The sequence below is a fragment of the Eurosta solidaginis genome, chromosome 2 (assembly GCF_040869045.1).
Source record: "Eurosta solidaginis isolate ZX-2024a chromosome 2, ASM4086904v1, whole genome shotgun sequence".
Lineage (NCBI taxonomy): Eukaryota > Metazoa > Arthropoda > Insecta > Diptera > Tephritidae > Eurosta > Eurosta solidaginis.
Window position 1 is genome coordinate 84,128,722 of NC_090320.1, and position 24,170 is coordinate 84,152,891.

At 36.8% G+C, this 24,170-nt stretch overlaps 1 protein-coding gene across 4 annotated transcripts in view; it reads right to left on the reverse strand.

Moving 5' to 3' along the window:
• Edem2 (ER degradation enhancer, mannosidase alpha-like 2) overlaps positions 1-24,170 on the reverse strand; it is a 479,713-nt gene that overhangs the window by 82,742 nt on the left and 372,801 nt on the right. For all 4 annotated transcript variants that reach the window (XM_067765952.1, XM_067765951.1, XM_067765953.1 and 1 more), the window contains one exon: positions 23,411-23,509. In XM_067765952.1, coding sequence (XP_067622053.1) covers positions 23,411-23,509 — 99 coding nt within the window. The remainder of the gene's footprint in view (positions 1-23,410; positions 23,510-24,170) is intronic.

Sequence of the window (24,170 nt, forward strand, 5' to 3'; positions counted from 1 at the left end):
GGCAAGAAATATTGCACTTACTCCGGAATTTTTTGGTGATTTGTATACTTCAAGTTTTTGATATCAAATATACCCTTTTAGTTTTGGTTTTGTATAGCTGTTGGTGGGCAAATACTTTTCCGTATAACTTTTTATGGCAATTTCTACAATTTTGGTGCGGTCAGCTATGATCTTATGTTGTGGACTGTAATTTAGGTGCTGTATTTCAAATTCCTGGTAAGATAGGACCAAATGTTCGGCCGGGGTGTTTCTGCTCCTGAGCTGGTGGGCGCACCGGGGTCGATCTCGATTGGAATAAGCGGGTTGGAATAAAATAAGAGAAGACGAGATTTCTCGTTATAATATATATGATTTATTGGGTAAATGTAAAAATATCAACGGTTACAATATTACCTGAATAAACGCAAAAATACGACAGAGATCACTAGCGGCAGATGTGTACAGAACGGCTGTTGAAGGCCAAGAGGCCGATTGTATCGAAAGCGACAACCGTTGACCCGCAAAATCCTCCGTTTTGGAGGGGAAAGGCACCCACACATCAACCCCGACATGCATATGCATGAGTGCTGACAAAAGGCACCCATACACGTGCATGTACATGCACGCACACGCATATGGCGGTGATGGTGTGGGCGGTTATAAATTAAGTCGAGTATCGATTTGCAGAGTTGCATTGGGGGGATCGCAATCAGATGCGGAAAAGTTAGGCATCCTGCCTAAACACATAACCTGCATAAATGATATGCAGATGATTCGAGAAGAAAAAATGCGAAAATCTTTGGTGAGAAAAATTACAATTCAGCTATATATAATAGTAGTAGGTCCAAACTTATTAGCACTAAACGAATTTTATAGTTGCGTTGACGAAATATTTCATAAGTTTAATTCTTTCGTGTCAGCAGTAGATACTTGTTTCAAGATTTTTCAGGGTTTTTACCTTAATTATCCAACTGAGTCAATATTAATGAGGTATTTTTTACAAAAGCAAATCTATGAAATTTCTACTCCTTTTGATATTTACAGTTCAGCTTTATTAGAATTTTTAAATGCTTTTAAAGATTTTTAATGCATTTAAAAATTATTTGTTTGGTTTGTAACCTAGACCACAACAGCCTTGAAGGTCTTGTGTGACATTTTCGACTAGTTCATGGTTTAAGGCATAAAGATAATTTTCAATGTACATTTATTTATTGCAAGCAATATTTTTCAAACTTATCAGCATTTCAAAAGCATTGTAAAAATCATATAGAAAAATTAACTTTAAATTGTAGGCCTACCCAAGAACTGTGAACCAAATGATGTTGCAAAATCTCCACACAATTGGGGTAGTGCCACATCAGATCAAACTGAGTGCCATATTCAGAAAGAGAGTATAGACTTGTCTGCGTGTAAAGCAGAAATATTATTGAGTACCCTGAATTATAAAGAAATGAACAAAATTCCAAAGCTGCATTGGCAACAAAAAGCTGTAAGGCAGCAGGAGTAAAATCTAATTGCTTATTTAATGAATTAGCCACATTTTATGGTACGAAAAATTATGCAGCTTATATAGTTCACGATTTATTTGCGGGACTGTGCAGATATGACATATGCGAAATTTTAAAATATATTATAACTCAAGAAAAGTTATTTTCAATTGAAGCGTTCAACTATAGAAAGCAAATGGTTAATTATGGCGAAACTGAAAATCGAAACTAATCCCCACCTTTAGATTTACTTCAAATAGCCAACAATAACATTAAAATGTCTGCACGCGAAATGATGTCATTTATTCATTTTTTTTCGTTAATAATTGGAGATCGCATTCCAAAAGGTAACCCAGTTTGGGGCCTATTAATTACTCTGCTCAAAATAGTCGACTTAGTTTTGACAAGTTGTTTTACTACCGAAAAATTGGAAGAACCCAATTCTTTGATAAAAACTCATAATGAATATTTCACTCAACTTTTTAATAAGCTGCGAAAAGCTAAATTTCACTTTTTAACCCACTATGTCCATATTATACAACAATGCGGCCCAGTTAAATAGTTGTGGAGCTTTAGATATGAGTCGAAACATAAAGAAGCTGAAAGTTATGCCAGAAATATATAAAGCGGGTCTAAAGTTTACTGCCCTTCTCAAAGACCATTGCGAAGGCTTACCAAACCCCATTGAATACGGGAGCACTCGGTCTTTTAGTATTGACAGTTGTCCTTATTATAAATCGATTATAAATTTAGAAATCCTGACATCACAAGTTTCAACAAACGTGTCAGTCATGAGTTTAACTTACAAAGGTTGCACATATAAGAAAGGCTACTTTTTTACAAAAATAGACAATGAAGTTATTGAACTCTACGAAATTTTGAACATTTTAATTTACAATAGCAATAAATTTTTTTTTATTGTAAATGAATATAAATAACTTGAATTTTCAGAACACTTTCAGTCTTATATCGTAGGGCCAAAACATACTTTTTTGAAATTATTAATATAAAAGCTTTTACTGGTCCACCTATACATTCATATTACATTCCTGATGGAACTATATTAATAAGAAATAAAATATTTTGAATGAAATTGTTTTATAAAAACATTTTGAGTTAATAAAATTTGAAACAAAATTATTTTCAGTGTTTATTTAACATTTCTAAAATATCAAAATGATATTGAATTTTCATAAACTAACATTTTAGTCATATGAAATTTACATATTTTTTAATAACAATTTTTGTTGTTATATCGGCCTACTGATTTGTATTTTTCTTTCTTCTATTCTAATTTAAAAATTTTTTCAATTAAGAAAAAATTTATCATAACAATAATAATGATAAAAAATTATTGTTAGGCCTTGAGCTCGATTCGAACCCGCGATCTTACATATTTTTTAATGTAAATTTAACATTTAATATGTCAACCGTACATTACATAATAGTGATTGTTTTATATTTTTCGTGTCAGTTTTGCATTAGAATATTAATAATTTTCATATATGTAATACTCCTATATTGTTATAGAAAATGCTCGCAATGAGTTTTGAATTGGAAATCAAAACAAGACGGCCTATAAAATGTTTGTCATTGTAGCAGGAACAAGAAAAAATTTAAATTTAGGTACATTCGATTATTGAATACAAAAACAAAAACGTTTAAACAGCAATATATCGGCACTCTGATGTTTGGGAATGTACCAGAGCTGTAAAATGTTCAATCAATACAGTTATAAATCAAGACTGATTCATTTACCAAATATGATTGGTTGATTTCAAATATATAAGCCAAGCTTGAATACGATTTCATGTTTTCATATTTCATATTTATTTGTTTGTTTACTCCCTTAGCACATTAAGACGCTGAGTCTTTTTTTGTACGTTTTACATATAAATTACAGAGTTTACTGACATTAGAATATAAAGTAACTTAAATTAGAAGAAACCTCACGAACGAGGCAGAGCTGGATGTAAGAGACATCCCTATGAAAAATGATTTGCAACTGCCGCCTTAAAGCATCTATCTGATTTAATACATTTAATTGACATTGGCAATGAGTTCCATAGTCGCACAGCACTAACAAAGAACAATCTAGACCCCGGTAGAGATACAAATCGTGGTACTACAATATTATTAGTACGGGAAGATGTTACAAAGCTGAGTTTTTCATAAAGATAGGCGGGTTTCTGGTACCTAATAATTTTAAATAAAAAAATTACGTTCCTAGTCTGAAGGTAATTTTCCAAGCTCCTTCCAAGAATATTTTTTGTGTAGATGGAGATGTGATCAAATTTTCTCTTACCGTATATAAACCTCGCAGCATTATTCAGAGCTAGGTTTAATTTCCTATTGGATTCTGAGTCAAGATCTCCATATACAAGTTCGAAATAGGTGATTTGTGGGACAACGAGAGCATTTACTAGTTTAATTTTTGTGTTAACTGGAGGATAAGAACAGCCAAGCCACAACCTCCTAAGAACATAATATATTTTCGAGACAGCAAAATTAATTTGGTTTATGCCAGTAAGCCGGGAGTTCACCCTAAACCCAAGATTAGTCACAGCCGGAAGATAAGGTATTTTGGTTTCATCCAGTACTATAGATGGCAATTCATTTAAGTCATGGGAGTTGAAGGATATTGGCAGGACTTTTGCGTTTTTGCCGGATTTAGGCTAAGTCCATTCACCTTGGCCCAATTTGATATAGCTTTTAGGTCATCATTCATTCTACATACTAAATCTTCGCATAGACCAATAGGACGCGAAAGGTAGATCTGAGTGTCATCCGCATACAAGTGCATAGATGTATTTTGGCAACAGCTGACAATGTCATTTATAAAAATAGTAAATAAAATGGGGCCTAGGATAGAACCGTGAGGCACACCAGAAGATACTACGCTCCGTTGCGAGATGTTATTGCCACACATAGTGTGCTGTAACCTATCTGAAAGATAACTACTATTTAATTTTATAGACGTTGTGTCGAATCCAAAATAATATTGTAATTTAAGTAATAAAATCTTATGGTTGACAGTGTCGAACGCTTTCGAAAAATCTAAGAGGGCTAAGATCGTTACCATTTTATTTTCAAAAGCAGGACGGATATTATCTGTTACTTTAAGTAGTGCAGTGTGCCCAGACTTAAAGCCAGATTGGTACTCAGATAAAAGGTTATACTTCTTTAGGTGCAACACTACTTGGCATGAGATTAACTTTTCAAAGACTTTCGACAGTGATGACAAGATACTGATAGGTCCGTAATTTCCTGAGGAGTCATACGCATTTCCTTTTGCGGTCGGAGTGACATTTGATACGTTCCACTGTGAAGGAAAGGTAGATGACGCTAAAATAAAATTAAAAATATGCGTAAGTGAGGAAAGCGCACAAGGCAGAATTAGCTTTAAAAAGCGTAGATTAATACCGTCCACACCAACAGCGTTTGATTTGATGGCGTAAAGGCACCTAACTACATCCTCTTCGGTTACTGAATTAAAAGTAAACTCTACAGAACGATCGCATACGAGATCTTCATTTATTTCATACAATGACTCGTGTTCATGCGTCCTATTCATCCCGATAAAGTAACAGTTCATACCGTCTGCGTCAATCGTACATGTTACTCTGTCTTTTACGCCAACTCCTAGTGACTTAAGGTTTTTCCATAGGTTTTCAGTGGAAATACCATCAGCAAATTTGTTCTTAAAATATAACGATTTAGCTTGGCGAATTTTCGGCGTTGTCTTGTTTCGCAAACTACTATATGCGCTCCACCGTTCCCGAGTAGGATTACGCTTCCAGTACTTGTACGCTTTTTCTCGATCTTTAATGAGGTTTAAAATGGGTTTAGTAAACCACGGCTTTCTGCTATCGGTGATTCTTATACACCCAGTAGGTACATATTTTTCGAATAAGCTTGTAACCATTGTTGTGAGATAACTTATTTTTTCATCAACACTTGGGAGGAACCAGCAGAAAGTCCAATCAATTGTACTAGCTACACTTACTAAGGCAGGCATATTTATATTCTTAAAATCACGAAAAGTCAAGTTGGTCATTTGACGCGCCTTATTAAACATAATATCGTAACACAAAAATATCAATTCATGATCTGAAACACCTGCAAAAGGAAATTGATCAATGTGGTTTACTTTATCAACATCACTGACACCAAAAATATCTAACATGGATGGTTTGTTTTGATATGCAAAACGGGTGGCATATTTATTCACGATCGAAATACCTACACTACTTAAGCTATTTTGTAGACTTTTGGATTTATTATCCTCATTTAAAATATCAATGTTAAAATCTCCGCATACAATGAAATGAACATAATTAACACATAGTTCATTAACTTTTGCAAATATTGATGTTAAGTCATTAGACTTATGCGGGTTGTAAATACAAGCAACTGTGCACTTATAAGTATTATCGCTGAATTCAGCGAACATACATTCAACAACATCAGTACAAGTGGATACAAGTAAAACTTTACACTTTAGCTTGGACTTAAAATAAATAGCTATACCGCCACCTCTGCACCCAGTAGACCTGTCATTTCTCAAGAGGGAAAAGTCGCAAAGAGCATACCCTGTATTCGGGATATCTGCTTTAAACCAGGTCTTAGTTACACAAACCACATCAATTTCCGTTTTATTAAATATATGACTCAAATAGTCGAGTTTGGCCACCGTCAAACTGCGGGCATTAAAATGACAGATATTTAAACCTCGGTGATAATCGCATATTAACTTAAGTGCCACCCTAAGACTTTCCTTGTTAGTGTGTACGCTCTCACGGCTTCAGCATTTGTATGCTTTCTCACATAAACATGCCCATGTATTGAAAATGCGCTCACCAAGCGCTTTTGTTTTTTCAGCTGTGATGCGTGATACATAACATTGCTGTTCTTTTTCGTCAAGCATTCATGCACGAAGAGCTTCCCATCACCTATAACACCAACATCGCGGAGAACAAGCTATTTCCTCCCAGTTTTAAATACTTTGCTGATTGCTTTAAATAGCAGTGAACGATCATAGGCAGAATTTAATTTGTAAATAATAGAGGAGTGATTATTGTTGGCTTTGTTTTTGCGTGTACGAAAAGCTGAGCGTACTACATTGGATGTGGAATAACTCTGAGGACCCACTATATATATGTTTATGTCAATATAATTATATTTTTAATACCGTGAATTACACATGTGTTTTAATTTTATGAATCGAAGGGAAAGCGAAAATTTTAGTTTAATTTATGACTTACAAAAAATGTTTACTGGAGTGACCGATTAACAACGTCAGGCGAAATTATTACTGTTGTAAAGTTTATAATAAGCTACTCAAGGGACCACTTTAGCTAACCGCCATTCATTTTTAATTATTAAGAAATTCGTATATATTTTTGTTCGTGTTAACATACATCATGTGTAAAAATTGCCGCAAGAATGAATTTGTGATACTAACGATTGTACACAAAACCATCGATGTTGTTGTAGCAGTGCTTCGTCCCATCCAACAGGTGCGACCACTCAAAAATTGTCATCAATATCCTTTAACGGGAGTCCTAGGGAACGTGCAGTTTCAACAGGGATGTTGAGGCGTTGGTTCCACATTGCAATTAAAGAGAGGACATACATTTTGTATGTCGCGGTTGATTCTGAATAGGTAAGAGTTTAACCTGTTACAGTATCCAGATCGAAGTTAAGCTAGAGTGATGCGCGTCTCCCTAGCGAGATTGTTTTCTTCTTCTGCGACTTCTGCATATATATCTTTAAGAAAGGGGAATTCTGGCATAGAGGCCCGATGACTTTTTGTGGATATCTCTTAGGACCTGTTTATGTTTTTCTTCTACATGTGAGTGAGTTCTCAGGTGCCGCATTTCCTCATAATATTTGCGGAGATGATTTCTTAAACCCCTGGAAGGCGGGGCCTCTTTAATCCATTGTCTGTTGGGTTGCCCAGGTTTCTGGTATTCAGCAGACACTGTGCATTCAGCATTTCGTTTCTCTCCCTAACAACGATTCTGAAAACAGTGTTTTGACAGGCCTGTAGATTCTTCCACTGAGTATCCTTTACGCTTGGCGACCGTATCGGACAGGCGTAGCATGCAAGCGGCCGGTCAACTACTTTGTAAGTGGTAATTGGCGTCTCTTTATCCCTACCCCAAGTGCTGCCGGCAAGAGATTTATTACGGCTCTGAATTAAGGTACAATTGCGGATGCATTTTCGCGATCCTGATCAAACGTTACACTCAGTATTTTCGGGTGTAAGACTGTCGGTAGCGTGCCGCCATCTGCGTGGATGTCCAATACGGTCGACATTTGTCGTGTCCATGTTGTAAATAAGGTCACCGATGATTTGGTCTGTGACAATGTCAGGTTTCGCGAGGCGAAAAAACTGGAGAGATCAGGGAGGTAGTCGACGGAGGATACAATGGTAACTCCTTCTGGTGGCGAAAGGAGCTTCTATATGTAGAAGTTTGTTGCTTAATTCTTCTTGGTTTAGATGTTGCGTTCCTGAATTGCAAAGAAGCTTACCTACCAGATAATTTGCAGTGAACCTTTTGAGACTTGGAGGAAAGGAAACTTTTTGAGAGTTTTAATTAATCTATGTTCTTCGATAGTTTCAAAACAAAAAATAAACCGTCAATACTATCGATTGTTAAAGTTACAATGTTCCACCTTCCACCATTTTGATCTACTACAAGCTGTTTTTTATTTTTCATATTTGTTGAATTTCCTACACTGTGATAGCAGGAGAACGGCCATGTTTTTTTACTGTCAAAAACAAAACAAAAATTAAATATAAAAAATTTTAATTATTTGACAACCCAATAAGCATCAATGTTAATTTAGAATTCATTTGAGAGCTAGCCTTATTCTTAAATCTCCTACGTTATTTAGTTTTCAAGTACACCTAAAATCACAGTAACACCAATTTTACACAGAAGTTTAATGGAACCACAATTTAATTTTTAAATATAATGTTTTTAACAAAAAATAGTTAAAAGAAAAAGCACTGCGAATATAATCAAAATAAAATTCATACTCAAATTTTCAAAAATATTTCACCCAACAAAATATGTTTAAATTTTAAAAAAAGCCATATTATTTTGTGCCGCAAACCTTGCAGAAATAATAAGTTGCATTTTCTTCGTGCTTTTATGAATTTCATTAATTATATAATGAATTTTTAAATGAAAATGTTGTAATATTAACTATGAAATCGGAAACTCCAAGAAAACCGACTATATTTTTGTATCTAAAAGCCTTCCAATAAATCAATAATGAAATAATAATTTTGATGTTGTATTGAAGCTTTGTTCGAAAAAGAAAGTACCTTTAAAATTCATTTCAATCAATTAATTTTATTGAAGCAATCTTTTTCAAATTGTCTATTTGTTAACACTTCAGCAATAACAAGATTAGCAGCTATTCGAAGTTTCAGTAATGTGGATTTAGCGGTCCAGGAGTTAAGCGATATGGAAATACATTCTTTGGGGGAAGTGCCACATCCCCTTTTCCAACCCGCCTGTTTTTCTAAAATGTTATAGTAGTGATGTTTTTCCTCTAGCTGCCAGGTATTATTACCCTCGCATCATTGCCTTCAGAGATATTTTTTAAACTGTGCGCCCAAAAACAAAGCTGAACAATTAGCGTGTGGGGTTCTATTCGTTAAAAATTTAAGTGCTATTAGATCGGGTAAGTTTTTACTTTATACAAACTATATATGTATGTATTTCTATTCTGGATATCTTGGGCAATTTAATAAATAATGATGATTTTGTTTATAGAGGTTTAAAATATTTGTAGTGTTTTAACTGACATCTGACTAAAAAATAAAAGTCAGGGGTATCATGTAAATTTGTAACAAACGTATTTATAATAAAAAAAGCTTTCTTTTAGTATTTTATTATAAATCTCATAACTGGTTGGGTCCCTGGCGTATACAAAAAAATCTTAAAAAATGCAAGAATGTTTGTTTTTTGCAAATAAGTATCTCCTTCAAGAAAATTTCGATTTCGAATTTTGACACCTCTCCCAACATTCTTGGAGGTATTTTAGCATTCGACCACCAATGTGATTTTCTCGTATTCTGCTATTGCAGTTGACGACAGGATTGTATATAAATGTGTATGCAAAGTGGCCTACAATAGATCGGCCAAAGTTCAAATATTTTCCGAAATACCCGCCTCTAATGTTTCTTAAACAAAAAACAAGCTGCAAATTAATGTTTGAGTTAACTTTCTGAACAAGTTTTTTATCAAATGATGTAAAAGACAGATAATCAAATTCAGAATTAACATTTTCTTTCTTTCAGATATTTTGTTCCATTGTTTATTGGGAAAAAAAGAAGCTAGTATGAAAGACAGGAATGTTCAACCTGCCGAAAATAATACTTTTTTTCTGTTTTGCATTGCGCTTTTTCAAATTGTCATGTTTAACGCTATTGAGCAAGTTGTTTCAACTACTCTTATCCTGATGAATGTCATAAACATATTTTTAATAAATTTTTTAATTTCAACTTTCATAAAAAGGAACTTAAATTTTTTCGTACTATTTTAGGGAGTATTTGAGCATTTTTGTAGCAAGTGATTGGTACTGAATGCATGACTTCACACACCAAAAATGTGAAATAACCTGCGTGCGCTCATTGATTTCAGTATATTTATTTCTGCAGTTTGATTTAGCATTCTTTTCAATTGCATGCGGTGCTGAATGTAATTCTTATTTCTCAGCATCATTGCAGAATTTAAAGCATAAATGTCGTATGAAGAAGAAATTGTGAAATACTGATTGCAGAAAACCTCTAAGTTCAAAAAGAAAATGAGTTCATTCTTCAACAGCTCTGGGATGTACCTAGCCTTTTGTAGCAATATAGGAGTATTACATATATGTTAATTTTACATTTCTTAATGTAATATTAATAATGTAATAATGATAATGGCTTAATATCAATTTTAACATTTTTTAATATTGGATGACTTTTGTAACCAAAAATTGTCATTTTTGCGGTAGTTTTTGGCAAATTTTTGGTTCAGTGCATGAATGAGATTTGCGTAGTATATTTAGACGATATTGTTACGAATATTAGCAAAACTAAGGAGTGCTGCCAGCTCTAAGCCGATCTAAGCAGACGTGAATGCACATCAATAATTCAATCATTATGTATCTACATAAACGAATCAATAATTGCGTCTACACATATGTACACATTCCGACGAGCAACATTTACATACAAGGCAGCGAGAGATGAGATGTCACACACCGATGAATTTACTTATACGCTTATGTGTGTGCGGGAGACTGTAAACTACAAACACATGCATATACCTTATCTGAGTTGTCACAAGAGAGAGCAATAATTTGTGCACGTAGTTGTGGCTGGCGATTTTGTAGCCGAAACAACTAGTAACTTCTGGAAATCGAAGAGCCTAGAAGTATGCAGCGTAAACTATAAAAGCGATGCAGGCGAGTAAGAAGTAATTCAGTTTGATTTGAATTGTCAAGCAGTTACGAGTAAGACGATATCTAGCGAGCAATAGCACTATTATTTTGAAAGTCAGTTTCCTTTAAGATATCAGTTTGGTTTTTAAGCTATTCGTTGCACAGTTTGAGTGTTATTGTGAAGTATTTTAATAAAGGCCATTTTTCCGTTATTCAATATTGGAGTTATTTATTCAACAGTTTAGCGATACGATCCTAGCAAAAGGGCAAATAAGAGGATTTGCAAGTAAATTCGTTACAATTGGTGTCAGAAGAGGAATTGTTGAATATATTCTAGAGGACAACAAGGACATGGCAAAGCTAAGTGAATTGAAGATCCCGCAACTGAAGAAGGAGTTGGAGAGCCGTGGATTGAATACAAGCGGCGTTAAACTCGAACTTCAGGCAGGCTACGAGAAGCAATGGAAGCAGAAGGAATTGATGTGGAAGAGCATGTCTTTCATCTTGATGGCGAGGAGACAACAAAAATTGAAGAGAAGAACGAAACATCGCAGACGGTTACCAGTACAGACTTGAACATGATTTTAGCTGCAATATCTGCTCAAACATCGACAGTGTCATCTCAACTGGCAGAACAGAAGACATATATGGCATCACAACTAGAATCGCAGGAGACACGCATAACATCCAAGATGGAAACTCAACTGGAAGAGCAAAAGACATATATGACATCGCAGTTCGCTGAGCAGTTGAAAGCACAGGAGGCCTGCATATCCTCGCAGCTGGAGGCACAGGAGATAAGGGTAACATCAAAGCTGGAAGCACAGGATACAAAAATTGTGCAGCTCGAGGACAAAATTGATGCCGAGATAGAAGCTTTGAGAGGTCGTATACAGGAGTTGCAAATGAATCGCCCAGCAGTTTCAGCGAGTAATCCAAAGGTAAAAACACCATCCTTTGACGGTTCTGTTCCTTTCCAGGCCTTCAAGCTACAGTTTGAGAAGACCGCAGCAGTGAACAACTGGAATGCGGAAGATAAAGTTGCTGCACTATTCGTGGCATTGAAGGGGCCAGCAGCGGAAATTCTACAGACGATTCCCGAAGGAGAGCGGAACAATTATGAAGCATTGATGGCTGCTGTAGAACGACGTTATGGAAGCGAGCATAGGAAACAGATATTCCAAATTGAGTTGCAAAACCGCTACCAAAAAGCAAATGAGACATTGCAGGAGTTTGCTTCAGATATTGAAAGATTGGCTCATCTTGCAAATGCGGACGCACCCGTGGAATACACTGAAAGGGTAAAAATCCAGAGTTTCATAAATGGCATACGGGACGTGGAAACGAAGCGAGCTACATACGCAAACCCAAAGCTGACATTTTCTGAAACGGTATTGACTCAGGAAACGGCCTCACTATTGAGTAAACCAGCATACAAAGCTCATCGTGTAGAAGTGGAAAGACCAGATTGGGTAGACACTATTTTGGAAGCACTGAAGGGATCACAACAGAAAAATGCCGGAGTTATTAAATGTTTCAAGTGCGGCAACCCAGGTCATATTGCACGACATTGCAGCAGCGGTCCCAATAGCTCCAACAATGTGGGTGGTCGTAAACGCAGAGCAGAAGGTGATGAGCAAATATCCAAGACCACTCAATCGTTAAACTAAATCGAGTCAGCCGCAAGGGGCGACAGCTGGCTCCCGCAATTGAATGCCCCATAATCTCTATCTCGCAGATTGGAAGAAGATCGAGCAACCTTACTGTTGGAGGACATGTGGACGGAAAGGAACGGTTATTGACTGTAGATACGGGTGCATCTCATTCCATCATTCGAGCGGATTTAGTCAACAAAAAGATAAGACCATTGCTTGGAGCAAGATTACGTACAGCCACGGGAGAGGACACCCAGGTAATTGGAGAAGTAGAATGTGAAGTCGCAATTGGGAACGTCATGGTAGTACACAATTTTATAGTGGCAGAAATTGTTGATGAAATCATAATTGGAGTGGACTTCTTAATCGACCAGGGCATCAAGATCGACATGCAAAGCAAGACGATGCGATATAAAAACATGGATGTACCACTTAATTTCGGCTACGAGAGAGGCTACAGCAGTAAACGAGTGCTGGTGGAAGAGAGTCAGCAAATACCACCAAAATCCGAAGCAGTCATCTGGGCAAAGGTTGATGGAGATTGTGGGACAAACAAATTGTGGGTTGTCGAAGCAGCAAACAAATCAGCACTAAACATACTTGTAGGAAAAACCCTGGCTATGACAAAACAAGATGGACGTATTCCGGTAAGAGTACTCAATGAGTTCAAGTCACCACTCAAACTGACTAAAGGAGCTATTTTGGGAAGATGCCAAGAGGCTGAAGTGGTTATTAACTGTGAACAGCTCCAGGAACACGTTTCAGCTAGTAATACTGATCTTTCAAATGACATCAAGACATGGATGCAGGGACTAGAGGAAGCATATCAGAGTAAGGCAAAACAACTGCTCCTAAAGTACGCGAACATATTTGACCAGGATGATTCTAAACCAGGCCGCACCAACGTTGTGAAACATCAAATTGACACTGGAGATGCGAGACCGATCCGTCAAGCTCCACGTAGTGTTCCACTGGCGAAGCGGGAAGTTGTGAGTCAAATCATTCAAGGAATGAACGACAGCGGCGTCATCGAACCATCAGCTAGTCCATGGAGCTCACCGGTAGTACTTGTAAAAAAGAAGGACTCTGGACTCGCTATCTGGTACGAAATGGTTTTCCACGCTGGACTTGAAAAGCGGCTACTGGCAAGTGGAGGTGAAGGAGGAAGATAAAGAGAAAACAGCCTTCAGTGTCGGTGATGGTCTTTGGCAATTTACAGTGATGCCTTTTGGACTTTGTAATGCACCAGCTACTTTTGAGAGACTCGTGGACCAGGTACTGAAAGGACTACATTGGAAAACATGCTTGGTGTACCTGGACGACATCATCGTATTGGGCAAGAACTTTGATGAACATCTTAAGAACTTGGAGGAAGTTTTCCAGAGAATAGCTGGCGCTGGTCTGAAGTTAAGTCCCAAAAAGTGTGCGCTGTTTAAAAAGGAAGTCAATTATTTGGGTCACAAGGTAACGACAGAGGGCATCTGCACTGCGAACGAAAAAATAGAGGCTGTAAAGGATTGGCCAAGACCACGGAATCTACATGAATTGAGAAGTTTTCTTGGGCTGTGCACATATTACCGCCGATTTGTACCAAATTTTTCCAGCGTAGCCCATAGCCTCCATGAGCTTACAAGAAAAAACAAAGCTTTTGAATGGAAGAAGGAGCAAGAAGTGGCTTTCCAAACATTGAAGGAGCGTTTGTGCACTGCCCCAATGTTAGCATACCCGATTCCAGGAGCAACATTTATTCTAGATACAGATGCAAGTGGATATGCTATAGGAGGCGTTTTATCACAACTGGTCGATGGACAGGAGAAGGTAGTTGCATATTACAGCCGTTCGATTGGAAAACCAGAGAGGAACTACTGTGTTACGCGGAGAGAGCTGTTGGCATTGGTAGAGTGCATTAAACATTTTCACAAATACCTCTACGGCCAGCGATTCCATGTCAGGACAGATCACGCAGCATTGAAATGGCTTCTGCAGTTCCGTAATCCGGAAGGACAATTGGCACGGTGGATCGAGCGACTTCAAAGCTATGACTTTTCCATTGAGCATCGAAAAGGTAGTACCCATGGAAATGCCGATGCAATGTCACGAAGGCCATGTAGTTTGGAATGCAAGCACTGTTCAAAGGCCGAGGCTAAAGAAGACATTATAGATGTCCGGCTAATGACTATAACGTGTACGGATGAATGGGACAAGGAACAACTAAGAAAGTGTCAGCTAGAAGATACAGATCTGTCACATGTTATGCAAGGGCTCGAACGAAACGAAAGACCAAGCAGAGAGGATATGTCAGCAGAGAGTCCCATTGCGAAGTCATATTGGGCACAGTGGAACAGTTTGGAATTGATATCCGGTTGCTTGCATCGAGTATGGGAGAGTGAGGATGGTCAGTGCAAGAAGAAACTTATAGTTGTTCCCAGAAAGAGGATTCCTGACGTGCTCAGCGAGTTGCACAATGGTCCAAGTGGAGGCCATCTTGGAATCACGAAGACACTCGAGAAAATTAAGCAGAGATTCTATTGGGTTGGTTGCCGTCAGTCGGTCACCGAGTGGATTGCCAATTGCGAGGTATGCAACAGAGCGAAAGGGCCCAAAACCCGAAGTCGTGGCCAGATGAAGCAGTATATTTCAGGTGCACCATTTGAAAGGATCGCCATGGATGTCGCAGGTCCATTTCCTACTAGCAACCGCGGAAACAAATACGTACTGGTGGTTATGGATTATTTCAGTAAATGGCCAGAGGTATACCCAATCCCAAACCAAGAAGCAGAAACAGTAGCAGAAGTGGTTAAAAACGAATGGGTTGCAAGGTATGGTGTACCAATGGAGTTACATTCTGACCAAGGCAGGAATTTTGAATCAGCTGTGTTCCAAGAACTGTGCAAGAAGTTGGGCATTCGAAAAACACGGACAACTGCATTGCATCCTCAGTCCGATGGTATGGTGGAACGTTTCAATAGAACATTGGAGGAGCATTTAAGGAAAGTAGTCGACAAGTACCATAAGGACTGGGATACACACATATCATTATTCTTGATAGCCTACCGATCGGCAGTACATGACACAACGGGCCAAACTCCCGCAAAGGTAATTTTTGGCAATGACCTTCGACTGCCAGCTGATTTGAAGTATGGGATAGATGCCGATGCGGAGAGGAATGTCAAGAAATCCACTGATGTCTTAGAAGAAGAGCTGAGAGAGATACACGATCTGGTAAGGCAACGAGCAAAGATTATGAGTGACAAGATGAAAGCGAGGTACGATAAAGCAATTAATTCGGAAGGGTTTCAGGAAGGAGATTTGGTGCTGCTATACAACCCACAACGAAAAAAAGGTTTGTCCCCGAAATTGCAGTGTAACTGGGAAGGCCCATACAAAGTTGTAAAACGGATCAACGATGTAGTGTACCGCATACAAACCACTACCAAACCACGAACCAAAATGAAAGTGGTTCATTTGGAGAGATTAGCAGCGTTTAGATCGAGAGATTTGTCTGATCGGGACGATCAGACTTAGGTGGAGGGCAGTGTTACGAATATTAGCAAAACTAAGGAGTGCTGCCAGCTCTAAGCCGATCTAAGCAGTGACGTGAATGCACATCAATAATTCAATCATTATGTATCTACATAAACGAATCAATAATTGCGTCTACACATATGTACACATTCCGACGAGCAACATTTACATACAAGGCAGCGAGAGATGAGATGTCACACACCGATGAATTTACTTATACGCTTATGTGTGTGCGGGAGACTGTAAACTACAAACACATGCATATACCTTATCTGAGTTGTCACAAGAGAGAGCAATAATTTGTGCACGTAGTTGTGGCTGGCGATTTTGTAGCCGAAACAACTAGTAACTTCTGGAAATCGAAGAGCCTAGAAGTATGCAGCGTAAACTATAAAAGCGATGCAGGCGAGTTAGAAATAATTCAGTTTGATTTGAATTGTCAAGCAGTTACGAGTAAGACGATATCTAGCGAGCAATAGCACTATTATTTTGAAAGTCAGTTTCCTTTAAGATATCAGTTTGGTTTTTAAGCTATTCGTTGCACAGTTTGAGTGTTATTGTGAAGTATTTTAATAAAGGCCATTTTTCCGTTATTCAATATTGGAGTTATTTATTCAACAGTTTAGCGATACGATCCTAGCAAAAGGGCAAATAAGAGGATTTGCAAGTAAATTCGTTACAATATATTAATCTTTTCTTCAAGAGCATATCGACTCTATACAAAAAGTTCTAAATCAACTACGCAAATCAAATTTAAAAATACAGTATGACAAATGCCATTTTGCTGCAATATCAACGAAATTCTTAGGTCACATTATTTCTGTTGAAGCAATCAAACCCGGTCCTTCCAAAATTGAGGCAATTAGTTGCATGAAATTACCGCAAACTGAGAAAGTAATTAAACAATTTTTAGGTATAACCGGCTATTATCGGAAATTTATTCGCGATTATGCGAAAGTAGCCTTACCGATGACTAAATTTTTAGAGCAAAATGCAGTAATTGACGTTAAAAATAAGGACTATGTATATTAGTTCATTTGAATCTTTAAAAAACTTATTGACTAGTGATGCAGTTTTACGGCCGCCTGATTTCGCGGAAAAATTTATTTTGACAACAGATGTGTCCCAATTTGCCACAGGTGCTGTATTGAGTCAGAAAAATCTTCCAGTTCGTTGTGCCTCGCACACCTTAGGAACTCCTAGCTGTAATTTTGGCTGTGAAATATTTTAGGACATATGTATTTGTATGGACGAAAATTCCTAATACAAACAGACCACAAGCCTTTGACATGGTTACATAATATTAGACAAACTAATATGAAACTACAAAGGTGGAATATTTTTCTAAATGAGTATAATTTTGATATTTGCTATATTAAAGGCAAAGATAATAAGGTTGCACATGCATTAAGCAGGTATTTAAGAAAATCAAACGACGACAATAGCGTTGATATTTTTAATAACGAGCAAATTGATTTTCCTGATAATAACATAGATATTCGCTCTACGGATGCAACTGTCCACAGTGGTAATGACGACAATTTAAAATACATTTTTATAACGGAAAAAAGTGTAACTTTATCTTAGTTACGGTGATACAGAAAATATTTTTACAGAAACTGTTAATAAAAAAAGCCATAATTTTGTCGTCATTAACGAGTCTTCTGATTTAGTAAATATATTGAGTAACATACTGTTGAAAAAGGGCCTAATGTGTACACATATATTGCGAAGACGATGATCTTTTCATAAAGTTTCAAGATATTTATGTTAATATCTTTCAAAACAGCAGCTTAATTTTATACAGATCAGTTACTAACTTAGTAAAAATTACAGACGAGAAGTTTTTTACGTATTAAAAGATCGGTATTTTTATCCCAAACTTTATAAATTGATTACAATAGTAATTAATAATTGCAAAACTTGTCAGCTCGCTAAACACGATAGAAACCCACTAAAAATGCCATACCAAATTACGAAAAATCCAACTCATTTTTATGATATTTTGCACATTGACATTTGGTATCCAAATAGATATTGTATGTTTTTAACCACAATAGAAAAATGTTCCGACTATGCAACTTTTCACAAGTTAAACGATAGGAATTGGATAGCTATATATAGCGTATACAGTTTTTAGGAAGAATGAATACAATTGTTTTTGATAAAGAAATGTGTATGTTACACAGTGCTGTCGCTTTGTTCTTGAAAGAAAATAATATCGAAGATCATAAAACTACACCATACCTTAAAACAGGTAATTCCGATATCGAAAGGTTGCATGGTAGATTAAATGAGCACCTGAGAATAATGAACGTGGATAAAAAGAAGATTGGTTTAGCGTTAGATGAGTAGCTTTTTCAAATATTTAATATTGTAACGATTTTTGGGAAATTCCGCTTATTCCAAATCTTCTTCTAACGTTCGTATCGCTAAAGTGTTGAATAAAATAACTCCAATATTCAATACTGCAAAATGGTCTTTATTAAAGTACTTCACAATAACACTTATACTTCTCAACAGATAAAGTGCTTAAATCAAACTGATTGCCTCAGCTGGTGTTGCTTTTATACTCTTCGGTTTCCTCGTTTGCATATTTCTAGGCGTTTCTAGAATTTACTATTTGTTTACCAGCTATAGCTACATATGCACGTTTCTCATATGCGCACTCACTTGCCCAAATGATTGCCTACTTTTGTGAGCTTCTCTCCGCTGCGTGTACGTACACATGTGTAGACATAATGATTGTTCCACCGATGATTGCCTACTTTTGGGAGTATCTCAGATATATGCATGTGTTTGTGCGTTTCCCTCCGCTGCTTCTATGGACATATGTGTAGATAATGATTGAGTAGTTGATGTGCATACAAGTCATTGCTTAGTATCGGCTTAAAGATGATAGTATCCCTTAGTGTTGCTAATATTCGTCACACTGCCCTCCACCTAAGCCTGATCGTCCCGATCAGACAAATCTCTCGATCTAAACGCTGCCAGCCTTTCCAAATGAACCACTTTCATTTTGGTTCGTGGTTTGCCAATGGTATGTATGCGGTACACTACATCGTTGATCCGTTTTACAACTTTGTATGGGCCTTCCCAATTACACTGCAATTTCGGGGACAAACCTTTTTTTGTTGTGGGTTGTATAACAGCACCAAATCTCCTTCCTGAAAACCTTCCGAATTAATTGCTTTATCGTATCTGGCTTTCATCTTGTCACTCATAATCTTTGCCCGTTTCCTTACAAGATCGCGTATCTCTCTCAGCTCTTCTTACAAGACACCAGTGGATTTATTAACATTTCTCTCCGCATCGGTATCTATCCCAAACTTCAAATCAGCTGGCAGTCGAAGGTCATTGCCAAAAATTACCTTTGCGGGAGTTTGGCCCGTTGTCTCATGCACTGCCGATCGGTAAGCCATCAAGAATAATGTTATGCGGGTATCCCATTCCTTATGGTACTTGTCTACTACTTTCCTTAAATGCTCCTCCAAGGTTCTATTGAAACGTTCCAACATACCATCGGACTGACGGTGCAATGCAGTTGTCCGTGTTTTTCGAATGCCTAATGATTTACACATTTCCTGGAACGCAGCTGATTCGAAATTCCTGCCTTGGTCAGAATGTAACTCCATTGGTACACCATACCTTACAAACCAATTGTTTATAAATACTTCTGCTACTGTTTCCGCTTCTTGATTTGGGATTGGGTATACCTCTGGCCATTTGCTGAAATAATCCGTAACTACCAGTACATATTTGCTTCCGCAGTTGCTAGTAGGAAATGGACCTGCGACATCCATAGCGATCCTTTCAAATGGCGCACCTGAGTTATATTGCTTCATCTGGCAATGACTTCAGGTTTTGGGCCCTTTCGCTCTGCTGCAAACCTCGCAGTTCGCAATCCACTCAGTGAACGACTGACGGCAACCAACACAATAGAATCTCTGTTTAATCTTCTCGAGCGTCTTCGTGATTCCAAGATGACCTCCGCTTGTACCATTATGAAGCTCGCTGAGCACGTAAGGAATCCTCTTTCAACAACTATCAGTTTCTTCTTGAATTGATCATTCTCACTCTCCCGTACTCGATGCAACCGGATATCAATTCTAAACTGTTACACTGTGCCCAATATGATTTCGCAATGGGACTCTCTGCTGACATCTCTTCTCTATTTGGTCTTTCGTTTCGTTCGAGCCCTTGCATAACATGCGACAGATCAGTACCATCAGTACCAACAGCTCTCTCCGCGTAACACAGTAGTTCCTCTCTGGTTTTCCAATCGAACGGCTGTAATATGCAACTACCTTCTCCTGTCCATCGACCAGTTGTGATAAAACGCCTCCTATAGCATATCCACTCGCATCTGTATCTAGAATAAATTTTGCTCCTGGAATCGGATATGCTAACATTGGGGTAGTGCACAAACGCCCCTTCAATGTTTGGAAAGCTACTTCTTGCTCCTTCTTCCATTCAAAAACTTTATTTTTTCTTGTAAGCGCATGGAGCCTATGGGCTACGCTGGAAAATTTGGTACAAATCGGGGGTAATATGTGCAAAGCCCAAGGAAACTTCTCAATTCATGCAGGTTCAGTGGTCTTGGCCTTGGCTCCTTTACTGCCTCTATCTTTTCATTCGCAGTACAGATGCCGTCTGTCGTTACCTTGTGACCCAAATAATTTACTTCCCTTTTAAACAGCGAACACTTTTTGGGACTTAGTTTCAGACCAGCGCCAGCTATTCTCTGGAAAACTTCCTCCAAGTTCTTAAGATGTTCATCAAAGTTCTTGCCCAATACGATGATGTCGTCCAGGTACACCAAGCATGTTTTCCAATGTAGACCTTTCAGTACCTGGTCCATGAGTCTCTCAAAAGTAGCTGGTGCATTACAAAGTCCAAAAGGCAGTACTGTAAATTGCCAAAAACCATCACCGACACTGAAGGCTGTTTTCTCTTTATCTTCCTCCTTCACCTCAACTTGCCAGTAGCCGCTTTTCAGGTCCAGTGTGGAAAACCAGTTTTTTATGAGAAAAAAAAATGGGGAAATTCGAAAAATCTCGAAAAACTGAAAAATTACAAAAAAAAAAAATTTAAAAATTTTTTTGAATTTTATCCGAAAAGCATATTTAAAAACAAATAAAAAAAAAAGATCCCAAACGGTCAATTTTTGAAAAAGTTATAGCATTTTGAAAACAAAAACGGTGTTTTTTTTTTTCAATTCATAACTTTTTTTGAGTTTATTATTTTAGTAATATGGTTTCAAAGCAACATTTTCTGGAATTTTCAAGTACTTTCGTTGGGTAAGGAAAAAACATACATTAGGGGGGGAGGGGGGTTGGGGGGTAAAATGTTTTTAGCTGACCTAATCATGTGAAAACGACTTCATAGCTTAAAAGGACATTAAGCGGAAATGTGAAGCTTCTCAAGGCCAAAATAATGACATATCAATTTTAAAAATCGGACGTCAAATAACCAAGTTACAACGAGAAAATCTTTTTGGCTGTATTTCGAAGGATAAAAAAAAATTTAAAAAAATTTTGCCGAAACCCTCTCAACATAATCTTCAAATTTAGGGGCCGACATTAGCAACTTTTTTTTTGTATGGGGACCAACCCAGTCTAATACACCCCCGTCACGGAAAAAATATACATAAACGAAAAATTAAGGCAATTTTCGAGGATTATTATTTCCCGCCAAAAATCCTCATTTCCCACCAAAACTTGCACATACCATTTCGTATATGTACATATATATGGGGTATTCCATCCCATTTCGACCTATTTTGAACCCGACCCCTTTAGAAATGGCTGAAAGTTTTTCTTCTTTTTCTAGCTTACGAAAGACGTTTTTCAGAATTTGTTTCAAATTTTTTCATCCAACTCAAAATATAGAATATGTACGTAATATAAGATATTACGTATTTGTACGTATAAATTATTCAGGATGCGTACTTATACGTAAAAGGTACATATGTAAATAAATTTATAAATTCAATTTTCAAGCTCTTAAGACTAATTTCTATCAAACAGAAGGGTTAGTTGTTGGCGACTACGACAGTCGCTCAAACAACCATTTAAACGATTATGGCCGTCCCACAAGGAAAAAGTGGTTCTTCGATGAATTTCAAAGCTGATATTGTTTCCTTCGTTAGTGCTGGTTCCCAAATAAATGCAGTCAACCAATTAACACAGAACAGTGAACCTACCAATCAACAAACACACGAAAAGGTCAAGCGACTAAAATTACTGACATCTACCTGTCTCAGCTAATCGCACAAGATGATTAAAAACCACCCTCGTTTCTGAACGAACACATAAAACATACATTTATACCAGGGACGGAAAATATTTTTTTTTTTTCGGAGTCGAAAAAGTCCTGGTCAAAAAATTATCCTAGTTGAAAATGTTTTAGTTTCCAGGTATCCCTATAGCAATATCATCTCGAATCATGCATCCTTTTTATTTTACGAACTTTTTCCCATTAAAGTCCACATATAAAAGTAAAATCTGTTTTTTTTTTTTTGAGTCCGATAGAACTAGTTACACTCGGACTTTTAAAAATAAAAGTCCGGAAATAAAAGTTAAATCAAGACTTTTATTTTTTAAGGCCGAAATAAAAAACCCGCTTGATAACAAAGAAACGGCTTATCCGAATTAAAAGAAAATTTATTTCGGATAAGCCGTTTCTTTGTTATCAAGCCTTAAAAAATAAAAGTCTTGATTTAACTTTTATTTCGGGACTTTTATTTTTAAAGGTCCGAGTTTAGCTAGTTCTATCGGACGCAAAAAATAAAAATCCGAAAATAATTTTTATATTGATCCAAATATATTTAAAGTCCAAAATTAATAGTTTTGCAAGGAATTATATTATAAAAGGAATAACAGTTTCAGCCCCTGATGTATACATACATAAACATTCTACTCGGCAATTCCTGTCTCCAAACCAAGTTTGCCAAGGGATGCCGGAAAACCGTCAAAATACATGTCTGCAAAAAGAATTAGCCGAAATATTGCTAGCATGAAGAACAAACATCGCCGTTATGGCTTGATGTATGTGTAAAGCTGTAATACATGATTATATTCCAAATATTAATTTTTCTAGTGAAATTGTTGAACATGTTTAACAAAAGAAATTTACAGCATATATAGGGTATTAGTACACCCAAAATGCTTCCCCTAAATCAATAGTGAATTTGACACAGCGGCCAAGGCATTTATATCAGTGTATAGTTCTCAAAATCGTGATTAATATTTACCGTTCTATTACCTATTTTTAGGAGTTTATATAAAAGAAGGCATATATCTATCATGAACTTACCTGAAGTTGAGCTAGTTGATTCATACTTTGCATTTTCGTCAGCTCTAACATTTCTTGCATAAAAATTATACCCATTTCTCCATCCTCAGGACTTTTTGCCTGTAAAATAAACGGGGGTTAACAAAAATGTACTGGCATTTGTTGAATTATTAAATAGTTGTGACAATCCTGATAAAACAAGTCCCTAAATTAAACCTGATTTAATTATTCAAAGGAGCATTGGCTGCAACTGTGTTATAACTAGTGTTTCAAAGTATCTAATACTTTTATTATCGAGTACTTTTAATAATCGAATACATAAACACCCAGTTTGACAACCACCTGCTCATGTTCCTACGAACTTTAAATATAAGCAATCGATAACAACAGATCGGAACGAAAAATTACACTGAAGATGGCTAAACGCCGAAACCGGTTCGTCTCCAAACCAAATTTGACATGGGATGACGGACATTTTTTTAATTAGGTACATAAGTATATCAAAAATACTTTTTCAAAGTACTTTGTATTTCATATGAAGTTTTTCTGAAATCAGTACCCTGCAAACAAGTTTTTGACACGAAAATACATTAAGGTAGAACCCTTCTCTTAAATTTTCGGTCATGCTTATTTTTGGAAGATTTTTAATTTAGAGTTTCTATTGCTACACATTAGTACAAGAAAAGATATTCAAAATAAGCCTATTAATTTTTTTCTTTCTAAGATACATCAGAATTTTTGTTGGTCATTTTATTATTATTACTTAATATTACTACAATAA